Below are 11,626 nucleotides of genomic sequence, written 5' to 3' on the forward strand. Positions count from 1 at the left end.
ACTTACAGCTCATTATGCTGAATCTATAGTTAAAACATCACTCATGGAAGTTGAATTCTTAACACTGACTGGAAAACAGATTCACACGTCAAATATTAAGCCTTCCGCCTGAAAACCACAAATTCTTCTGGTGAGTAGAGGAATATTCACACATACTGGTTTTGAGCAAATTTACTCATGAGACTTCTTTTAAATAGCTGGATTTTTATGCTCTTTGTACTCTTTGGTCAAGTTATTAAATGCTGGGTTTTTAATGTCATTATCTTTTACATTTTATTTCACTTTGTAAGCCACTTCAAGAGCACTTATGCTGCAGTAAGCGCTGCTCACTACCTGCGTTCAATCCTGACTCAGGTCAGTTTGCTGGGGGTAAAGGATTGACAATTGGGGAAGGCCATGGCAAACCACCCCATAAAAATAGCCTGCCTAGTAAATGTGGGGATATGATGTCATCCCATGGGTCAACAATGACCCATTGCCTGCACAGGGGATTACCAACATGGTGCAGTGGTTAAGAGCAGGTGAATTCTAATCTGGAGGACCAGGTTTGATTCCCCACTCCTGCACATGAGTGGCAGATGTGTTTCCGCACTCCTAAGAACATAAGAACAAGCCAGCTGGATCAGACCAGAGTCCATCTAGTCCAGCTCTCAGCTACTCGCAGTGGCCCATCAGGTGCCTTTGAGAGCTCACAGGCAGGATGTGAAAGCAATGGCCTTCTGCGGCTGTTGCTCCCGAGCACCTGGTCTGTTTAGGCATCTGCAATCTCAGATCAAGGAGGATCAAGATTGGTAGCCATAGATCAACTTCTCCTCCATAAATCTGTCCAAGCCCCTTTTAAAGCTATCCAGGATAGTGGCCATCACCACCTCCTGTGGCAGCATATTCCAAACACCAATCACTTGTTGCGTAAAGAAGTGTTTCCTTTTATTAGTCCTAATTCTTCCCCCCAGCATTTTCAATGGATGCCCCCTTGTTCTAGTATTGTGAGAGAGAGAGAGCAATTTCTCTCTGTCAACATTTTCTATCCCATGCATAATTTTATAGATTCCTGCTGGGTGACCTTGGGCCAGTCACAGTTCTCTCTGAACTCTCTCAGCCCTACTTACCTCACAAGGTGTCTGTTGTGGGGAGAGGAAGGGAAAGGAGCTCATAAGCCACCTTGAGTCTCCTTACAGGAGAGAAAGGTGGGACATAAATAAAAAATCATCATCATCTCCTTCTTTTACTTTTAAGCCACCTCAGGCATGGGAATTTTCTAAATCAATAATAAGGAATTTTTAAGTGGCCTTTATAGTTAGAGGTGTGAGCCAGAACCCTTCCCAGTTCTTCGTCTTTTCACATGTAGAAGAGTTGCTGAATTTACAAACACATCTTGAGAGACACGAAATGAATGGCTGTAGGAGCTGGTATTGAACAAGCTTGGCAGTTTCAAAATTGTAACTAACGTTTTTCAGGCAACTGTCCCTAGGAATGGTGTGAGGAAGCGTATGTAAGATTTATTGATTTACAAACCAGTATGAATTATTTATTTATTTATTTATTGGATTTGCATCCTGCCCTATCCCTGCAGGGCTCAGATTACAAACGTACATAGGTAATAATCCAAATGAAATTCACGTTATTCACTGATTGCCTGTGCGGGTCGAATTAAAACTGCAGCAGAGATTCTTATTTATGTGACTCCTCACAAATCGATGAAGGGGATATTTGGCCACTGAACTGCTGGGTGACCCTGGGCTAGTCAGTTCTCTCAGAACTATCTTAGCCCCACCTACCTCACAAGGTGCCTGTTGTGCAGAGAGGAAAGGAGTCTGTAAACTGCTTTGAGAAAAGTGGTGTAAAAACCAAGTCTTCTTAATCAAATCCCAGTATCCCCAGTATTGATGATGATGAGATAGGTTTTAGCTGTGCTTACTAAATGAAAATCAAAACAAGCATGAAAAATCAGATCGAATCTTTTTTATTACTATTATTTTGTATTGTCAAAGGCTTTCACAGCCAGAATCAGTTGGCTGCTGAGGTTTTCCAGGCTGTGTGGCCGTGATCTGGTAGTTTTTGCTCCTGTTTCTCCCTCATCTATTTATTTTATTTCCTTGGATTTAATAGGCCGCCCCTGCCCTTTTGGGCTTGGGGCAGCTCACAGCATACATTTCGAAACATAGCCAACATATTAAAATACCTCTGTCCAAAACGCACCTTACTGTGACATTCCTCTGAAGATGCCAGCCATAGACGCAAGCAAAACATTAGGAAGAAAAACTACCAGACCTCAGCCACACAGCCAGGAAAAACCACAACAGCCAGTCATTTTTTCTTTTCTTTCTTGCCGTGAAGTCACAGATGACTTCCTCTGCTTCCTTCTTCCTGTTTTAGTCCTTTTCGCCCCTTTATAGTAGTATGAACGATAAGCATGGGGGAATGTATCTGTTTTAACCATTAGAGAGGTAAATGCTGTCTTGAATGAGTTGTTATAGATTGTTATAGGCTCTATTGTTTATTGTTATTGAGTTTATTATTATTTAGCATTAGAAGCTGTCCTGAACCTGTAAGGGAAAGGGGGGGGGGGGCTATAAGTAGAATAAAATAAATAAAATAATTGCAGCATTGCAGGGTTTTTTAGGAGGGAGAGGCCCTTTCCGCACTGCAATGGTACAGGGGTGCGTCGGCATAAACAATGCCGATGCACCCCCCCCCCCCCGGGGCCGTTCGCATGGACGATCCCTGGAGATGGCAGGCGGGGGCGCAGCCTTCGCACAGGCTGCGCCGTCGTCAAACACCTACCTTGTCTCCTGGCTTCCAGCTCGTCGCAGAAGCCAGGGGACACGCCGCCGCAGCCTGGAGCGACGGCTCTGGAGTCGCAGGCCAGGGGGGCGTGTCCCCCGGCCTCTGCGACAAGCCGGAAGCCAGGAGACAAGGTAGGCGTTCAGAAAAGGGGGCGGGGAAATGGCGCCTTCCAGCCGCTGCCGTTCGCACGGCAGCAGTTGGAAGCTGCTGTTTCCGAAATACCTCGGAAACAGCAGCTTCTCACCACTCAGGGGTTGCGAGGCCGCCGCAGCTGCATCAGGACGCTGTTTTTAGCGTTCCTGGGACGCTATATTCTGCTCGTCCGGAAACAGCCAGACATTCAGAGGTGGTTTGCTATTGCCTGCCTCCACATCACGGCCCTGGTATTCCTTTGATGTCTCCTTGGAGGTCTCCCTTTAAAGCCCTAAATAGTCTGGGACTGTGGTATCTCCGGGACCACCTCTCCTGTTATGCACCCCCTGGCAAAGAACATTGCATTTTGGAAATAATCTCTTGGCATGCTCTGAGGTAGCACATTCCACTGTTGAACGTGCCATACCGTCAGGAGGTTCTTCCTAACGTGGAACCTCCTTTCCTGTACCCTGAACCCATGACTCCTGGTCCTAGTCTGTGGAACAGCAAAAAACAAGCTTGCTCCCTCACCAACATGACACCCCTTCAAATATCTAAACATGGCTATCATGTCACCTCTTAACCTTCTCTTCACCAAACTGAACATACCCAGCTCTCTAAGTCTCTCCTAGTAGGACACGGATTCTAGACCTCTTTACCATTTTGGTTGCCCTCCTCTGGGCCCGTTCCAGCTTGTCAATATCCTTCTTGAACTGTGATGCCCAGAACTGGCCACAGTATTCCAGGTGAGGTCTGACCAATGCAGAATAGAGAGGTACTATTACGTCGCTCGATCTAGACACTATACTCCTACAGATGCAGTCTGGAATCGCATCGGCTTTCTTAGCTGCCGCATCACACAGCTGACTCATGTTCAGTCTGCGATCTACTAAAACTCCTAGATCCCTTTCACAGGTGTCACTCATCCTATATCTGTGCATTTCATTTTCTGGTGCCAAAAAAACTGCTCATCTGTGAAAGGCATCACGAGGCTACTTTGGGGGTTTATTCAGATGTAAATCCCACTGAATATAGTTGGGCTTCTTAGTAGGTGTGGCTGGGACTGTAGCCCAGTTCACGGCTGAACTGGAACGGATATGCGAGATCCAGGTTCTATCTTCCCTACAGCTTTCCTGGGTTTTATCAATATCTAACCACTCCGAGGATTTTTCCACAGGCCAAACCTGTTGAGGGAAGGCAAGATGATCACAGCTTGGCTAAGGGACAAAATAAGGCAGAGTGATCCAGTTGCCAAGGTTTGGTTCCAGGGCAAAGTTACCTTTGGAAGCTGTTGGTGACCTTCCCATAATCAGAAATTGTGTTCGTTTTGAGGACGCCTTTGTAAAGGCACACACCATGAAGATCTTCCCGCGTGCACCAGACCTCGTGAGACACATTTCACTCGACCGCTCAACGCGACAGATGCGCTTTCTCTGCTTCGTTCCAGTTGGGGCTGCAGTGTGCATGCAAGCAAATTGCTCACAAAGCTGCCAAACGTTGTTGTTGTTGTTGTTTTTGCGCATTACCTCTCAACCTATGGCAGGGGCTCGCAGAGAATGCGGAACTGGCAGTTCGTGCTCACAAGTCGGAGGAGAGGTTCACCCAGAGGTGGGATCCAGCAGGTTCTCACAGGTTCCCAAGAGTAGGTTACTAATTATTTGTGTGTGCCGAGAGGGGGTTACTAATTGGTGATTTTGCCACGTGATTTTTGCCTTAGTTACGCCCCTACTCTCAGCAGTAGCGCGCAGAACTTGAAGCAGTCTAGCAGGAGGGGCACTGGCGTGCATGGCAGCCTGCGCCTGCGTGCATTCGTTTCCCGCCCAAGGACCAGCGCAGTAGCTGCGTCCTTGCCACAGCCCCACCCAGGAATGCCCCGCCCCCGGAATGCCCGGCCATGCCCCCGTCGTGCCCCGCCCAGCCCCATTGGCGCTACACCACAGTGAATCCCACCACCATGGGAACCTGTTACTAAAATTTTTGGATCCCACCACTGGGTTCACCCCTGCGCAGTACAGCCTTTTAAAGGAAGTTCAAGCCTCAGCAGAGCTGTTGCATAAATTGGGCCAAAAAAGGAGCACCGACTGATGCCGCCTGAATTCCGAGACCGGCAATGGCATAGCTATGACACATGTGTCGAGGGTGACACGCCACAACATTCTGGCCGACACGCTACTGTTCAACGACACCCCAGCAACAATTATTCCTCTGTTTAAATATGAGTCACTTTTGTAATTATCTGATGTTTCTTGACATAATACACAGCACCACACGACTGGACGGTGTACTTTAAATCAAATTATTATGCAAAGAATTATTTCCCTCTTATTGGAGGAGCGGGGGTTCCATACCAGGGGTCAAGTGAGACATTTTCTGAATTTTTGACACGCCTAACCAAGGCTGTAGTGAGGGGGAACTACATCCAGGGCACGTTTGTGCCATGCGCCTCTGCCACGCCATGGAACACCCCCGCACCAGCACGTGCCCGGCGCAAGACAGCCCCCTGGGCGCTGCGCCACTGTGCCTAACCCCAAAGGCCCTGGACATTATTTCTCACATACTGACTGAGGTATTGAACCTTTTCTGCTTTGGATGAAACTTTTCATTGGGCTGCCATTCACAGGACTGCAGAAGAAGAAAAAATGCACGGATTGCCAGCTTCCTACTGTACAAGCTAGATAGATAACATGGAGGCTTTTCCCCCCAGCTTTTGTACCGGTCATCAGAAGAAAAAGGAGGAGGAGTTTGGATTTATATCCCCCCTTTCTCTCCTGTAGGAGACTCAAAGGGGCTTGCAAACTCCTTTCCCTTCCCTCCCCACAACAAACACCCTTTGATGTACGTGGGGCGGAGAGAGCTCCGAAGAACTGTGACTAGCCCAAGGTCTCCCAGCTGGCGTGTGTGGGAGTGCACAGGCTAATCTGAATTCCCCAGATCAGTCTCCACAGCTCAAGCGGCAGAGCAGGGAATCAAACCCAGTTCTCCAGATTAGAATTCACCTGCTCTTAACCACTACGCCACTGCTGCTCACGCATCTTGCCCACAAAGGTCTCACCCAAAGCGACCAAGATTCTTTTTCCTTGTTTCTGAGGATATCAGGGCTGCCTTCTAAACAGATCCGATCCACTTTAACATATTTCGGTTCATAACGTTGGCAAGATTGTCAAGTGGTTGCCAAACCACGCATAGTAAAATTCTTCAGGAGTGGACGTACCTCCTATTAATATATTAAGCTCTGCCTATTTACAGGCTTCCTTTGTTTGACTACAGTGCATAAGACTAGTGTAGCAGAAACAGCGTTTCACATAGGGCTCCTAGACTGTGCCTTACAACCGACAAGATGTTTGGTGGGCGGTGACATGGCTAACGCTGGCATCATGTGATGTCACTTCGGGGTGGGGGTGGGGAACAGATGTGGCGTTTTTGTGCTCTAGGAATTGCCAGAAACTGTATGGTAAAACCACTGAGTTTCTGGTTATTCCTTCAGCAATATGACATCACTTCCAGGTTTCCCTTGAAAGCGGCTTCACCTTGCTGCAACGGCGGCATTTTTCTCCCTCCTGCCACTGCTCGGAGGGTAGACCTGGCAACCCTACTTTCAGGGGAGTTTGTGAAACAAATACACGGTAAGCCTGACAAAATGCAGCAGTTCATAAAACATTGACCCTAAAACCGCTACCGATCGCACTGCACTGGAGAAAATTCCAGTAAGGGGAATGTCAAGAGAAACAGAGCATATATTAGAACTATCTTTCCCAACTATCTAGACAGAATTGTGCTAAAACTTCCAAACGGGTGCGGGTGTGGAGAGTGTCTAAGTTTCCATTCCAGTCGAAAGTTCAGCAAGGTTTTCCCAAGCAGGAGCAGCATCCCTGGTTCGTTCCCGGTCGCAGCTGTCCGCAGCCCTCGGCACAAGCTTCTTTAATCCGTCTTTTTGTCAGATACCTCAACAGGCTCGTTTCCAGCGTATCCATTTATGATCCCATTGCTTTTGGTCTGAGACACAGGAAAAAGACAACAAAGAAGAAGGGAAAAAGATGTGAAACAACAGGGGAGAACTACATCTTCATATTCAGTAATCAGAGGCCCCTTCCGCATGTGCAGAATAATGAAGAAGAAGAAGAAAAGTTGGATTTATATCCCCCCTTTCTCTCCTATAGGAGACTCAAAAGGGCTGACAATCTCCTTGCCCTTTCCCCCTCACAACAAACACCCTGTGGGGTGGGTGGGGCTGAGAGAGCTCCGAGAAGCTGTGACTAGCCCAAGATCACCCAGCTGGCGTGTGCTGGAGTGCACAGGCTAATCTGAATTCCTCAGATAAGCCTCCATAGCTCAGGCGGCAGAGCTGAGAATCAAACCTGGTTCCTCCAGATCAGAGTGCACCTGCTCTTAGCCACTACGCCACTGCTGCGTAGTTCAAAGTGGATTGAATGCACATTCAATCCACTTTCACAACTGTTTGAAAGTGGATTTAGCTATTCCGCACAGTAAAATCCAGCTTCAAAGTGCATTGAAAGTGGATTGAAAGTGCCTTATTCCGCATGTGCGGAAGGGGCCAGAGTGAGATAAACACCACGACTCTGGAATGTCAGCTCAGTTGTACTGGACCACAGGGCTGCTACTAGTATTGACAGGACTTAGCATTTCCTGGACCCTCAGATTCCAAACCACAGGGGCCTTTTGAATCCACTAAGTTGACCAGAACTGCAACTTGCCTACAAGAAGATTTATACCCCAATTTTCTCTCCTGCAAGGAGACTCAAGGAGGCTTGCAAACTCCTTTCCCTTCCTCTCCCCACAACAGACACCTTATGAGATAGGCGGGGCTGAAAGAGTTCCAAGAGAACTGCGGCCGGCCCAAGGTCACCCAGCAGGTTTCATGTGCAGGAGCAGGCAAAACAAACCTGGCTCACCAGATTAGAGTCCACTGCTCATCAAATGAAATAAAATCAACCGAACGAGCCCCAGAGCAGCACCTTTATCAAGTCTGTCCAGCCAGAACAAGCAGTCCCAAAACTCTTCCTGCGTGGTACAGTGGTTAAGAGCGGTGGACTCTAATCTGGAGAACAGGGTTTGTTTCCCATCTCCTACTCATGAAGCCTACTGGGTGTACCGTACCATGGGCTAGTCACAGTTCCCTTCGAACTCTCTCAGCCCCAGCTACCTCAAAAGGTGTCAGTTTGAGGAGGGAAGAGAAGGAGTTTGTAAGCCACTTTGAGACTCCTTAAAGGGAGAGAAAAGTGGGGTAAAAAACCAACTCTTCTTCTTCTGGGCTGCATCCCAAGCAACACAGATTGGACCATCTCTATAAAACATTCAGGTGATCGGCTGGGGGCCCCTCCACAGGGAAGACGAGAAACGCAATCCCAGCAAGCCAGAATGACCTCAGGCAGAGTTTGAAGGCACTAAATGTATTGAAACCCTTTGAGACACTTCAACCCCGTGAAGGAGGAAGGGGGAGACGTATGTTTATTCTTCAGCACAGATCTGCTTTCTTGCATATCACGAATCCAACCGAGTTCGACGTGACATCTCTGTGCATTACTGAGACCAGCTTTAAAATGAAAAGCCTGTTTTCCCTTGATGGGTCTAGAAGAGATAACACGACTCCTAGGACTGCACAGATACAGCTGCAGGAAAAGAAAGGAAAGCAGGTAGTGCCCATCAGCGGATCAGATCAGGTTAACGTTTGACAAGAACGAGGGCATTTCATGTCCTAAAAACTTCTCTTTCCTATTTAGCTGAGCAACCCGATAGTCTGAAGGGGAACTTCAGACAATGCAGAATGTCTGTCGTGCAGAATGCAGCAGCCAGGCTCCTCTCCGGGGCAACATCTAGGGACCGGATTACGCCGGTCCTATACCAACTACACTGGCTGCCAATCGAGTACTGGGTCATGTTTAAAGTTTTGGTACTGACCTTTAAAGCCATTCGCGGCCTTGGCCCTGCTTATCTGAGGGACCGTCTCTCCCTACATCACCCTTCTAGGCCCCTCCGCTCATCGGAGGTGGACCTACTGGTGATCCCTGGCCCCAAGGTGATCCCTGGCCCCAAGGCGATCTGGCTGGCCTCTACAAGGGCCAGGGCTTTTACGGCTCTGGCCCCTACCTGGTGGAACAGGCTTCCGGGTGAGATCAGGGCCCTGCGGGACTTACAGAGTTTCCGCAGGGCCTGCAAAACGGACCTGTTCCGCCAGGCGTTTGGCCAGCCGGGATGATTTCAACTTCGCCATAAAGAACATCTGGCCTCCGTGGGTACACAAAGGGGGGAGGGAGGGGTTGAAGCCATCTGCAAGTTTTAGTATTTTATGTATTATTATGATATGTTTTAAATTGTTTTTATGACTGATGGACACCGCCCTGAGCCTTTGGGGGAGGGCGGTATATAAATATGATTGATAGACAGACAGACAGACAGACAGACAGACAGACAGACAGACAGATAAACTGTGCACGGAGAGGGGAGAAACGGAGAGAAGGGGGTAGTTTTTAACTCTTACTTTAGAAAGCTCAACCTCATCCACAGGAGACTCCTGTGTGGCTGCTGGGTCGCCATCTCCAAGGCTGCCCTTCTGGTCTTTCTTTGCTGCTCCCGACGACACTGCTTTCTTGGGCCACAGGCGCTTGATGAAAGGAGAGATGATGGGGTAGAGATACGGCTCCAGGAACCTTTTATAGACCCACAGCAGCACCGGAATGACGATGCAGGGAATGCAAACCATGGCAGCTCTTTCTTCCAGGTGCTAAGCCGCTAAGAAAAGCGACACCGTCAGTAAAAGTGTCACACTGATGTGCATCTCAGCAAGACATTAAGGCAACAGCCCTATGGGAACATGCTTCCAAGCCAGTGGGCTCAGCCGTGTGTGGCTCAGATCCTAATGTTTGGCTGGAGGCAGTTCCTACATCCTAAGGGGACTTCCTCCACTTTAAGGAGAAGAAGAGTGGATTTATACCCCCTTTTCTCTCCTGTAGGGAGACTCAAAAGGGCTTACAATTTCCTTTCTCTCCCCTCCCCCCCCCAAACAAACACCCTGTGAGGTGGGTGGGGCTGAGTGAGTTCCGAAAAGCTGTGACCACTAACCCAAGGTCACCCAGCTGGCGTGTGTGGGAGTGCTAATCTGAATTCCGCAGATAAGCCTCCACAGCTCAAGCGGCAGAGTGGGGAATCAAACCCGGTTCCTCCAGATTAGAGTGCATGTGCTCTTAATCACTACGCCACTGCTGCAGATTGCTCCCCGTCCTCCCTAGTAAAAGGTTAGCAATTAAAATGTAATGTTTAAGAAGAGTTGGATTTATATCCCCTTTCTCTCCTGTAAGGAGACTCAAAGGGGCTGACAATCTCCTTTCCCTTCCCCCTTCACAACATACACCCTGTGAGGTGGGTGGGGCTGAGGGAGCTCTGAAGAACTGTGACTAGCCTAAGGTCACCCAGCTGTTTGACTCTGTTATAATTACGCAACAAGCGGTAAACTTTACAATCAACTATATCCTATGCAGAAGAAACCACAAACCTTTTGTTTTTGTTCTTTTACCTTGAGACTTTGCCTATTATCAGATGCCGGTATTGTAAATCTTTAAATAAGTCGTAATAAATTAAAAAAAACTCGATTTAAGCTAAAAAGAAGCTCCCCTCCCTCCCTGGTTCCAAAAAATGCAATAGATCTATTTTTTAAATTAAACTGGCACTTATAAGGTGCCTTCGGAGAACCATGGCAAGTTTAAACATTTAAAACAAAAGAGTTCATGGCGAGAGCAGCCCCTGCCCGCCCACCGGCCCACCTTCGCTCACCTGCGCGGATGCTGTCCAACGCTCACCTGAACCCTCGGCTGGACCGAGAACGGCTCTTCACTTCCGGGGAAGAGGAAAAGTGGCGTCACTCAACGCGCTCCAATGGGAACGAGAATAGGCAGTCACGTGACATAGTAGGAAGCGGCTGGGCGTTGCGGCCATGACAGGTGAGGCAAAGAGGCATCTGGACACACCTGAGTCTCCTGGAAGGAGCGATGGGAGAGAGGCTGGTGCAAAATGGGTCTCTTTCCTCTGTCCTCCCCGGTGGCTGTCCTCCCTGGGCTCTTTACTCTGTGTAGCAATTTAACCTCCCACTTTATTCGTTTATTTTATTAGACTCCTATATCCCTCCCTTTTCCATCCAGCTTAGAAATGCAAAAATAACATACAAAAACCAGACGTCTGTATACCGCAGTTTAATGTATTGTTACAATAGCTTGCAACTTAACTGGTTGACCAACCCCAGAAGGGAACTAATGCAATATGAAGTTTATTAAGTGGGTTGGCCTTGATATTGCGTTACAGATTCTGTATTTAGTGGGTTGGACTTGATATTGCATTACAGATTCTGTAATGCAATATCAAGTCCAACCCACTTAATACATTTCGTAGAAACTAACTACAGTGATCTTTTTTCCACATCGTGGGGGCGACCCCCGTGATCTAAAAATCTGTATAAATTTTTTTGACTTTGTACCAGAGAAGTCCTGATTTTTTTAAAAACTTTAAAAAAGAAATTGCGTATATTTATGGTATTAAAAGTTAATATGTTGATATTATACAGTACTATACGTATATTGTACGCATTTCTGAGTTTCTAAACTTTTCCTGTGTCTCCTTTATGTGCAGTCTGTGGCTTCCACAAAATCCTCAAAAATTTCCATTTAATTTCTTCATGCTGACCTGTGATATATCAAAACCA

At 47.7% G+C, this 11,626-nt stretch overlaps 1 protein-coding gene across 2 annotated transcripts; it reads right to left on the reverse strand.

The window, feature by feature from the left end:
* Positions 1–6,552: 6,552 nt before the first annotated feature.
* On the reverse strand, positions 6,553–10,786 carry LG07H18orf32 (linkage group 07 C18orf32 homolog). 2 transcript variants are annotated; one of them, XM_048502767.1, is made up of 3 exons: positions 10,705–10,786; positions 9,416–9,666; positions 6,553–6,912 (listed from the first exon to the last, which is right to left on the reverse strand). In XM_048502767.1, the coding sequence occupies exons 2-3, from the start codon at positions 9,635–9,637 to the stop codon at positions 6,838–6,840; spliced, it is 297 nt and encodes a 98-aa protein (XP_048358724.1). In that variant the 5' UTR covers positions 9,638–9,666; positions 10,705–10,786; the 3' UTR covers positions 6,553–6,837. The 2 variants fall into 2 exon arrangements, with proteins under 2 accessions (XP_048358724.1, XP_048358723.1); XM_048502766.1 differs by having other exon boundaries at positions 9,416–9,658; positions 10,705–10,771.
* Positions 10,787–11,626: the final 840 nt, after the last annotated feature.

The sequence above is a fragment of the Sphaerodactylus townsendi genome, linkage group LG07 (genome assembly GCF_021028975.2).
Source record: "Sphaerodactylus townsendi isolate TG3544 linkage group LG07, MPM_Stown_v2.3, whole genome shotgun sequence".
Classification (NCBI taxonomy): Eukaryota; Metazoa; Chordata; class Lepidosauria; order Squamata; family Sphaerodactylidae; genus Sphaerodactylus; species Sphaerodactylus townsendi.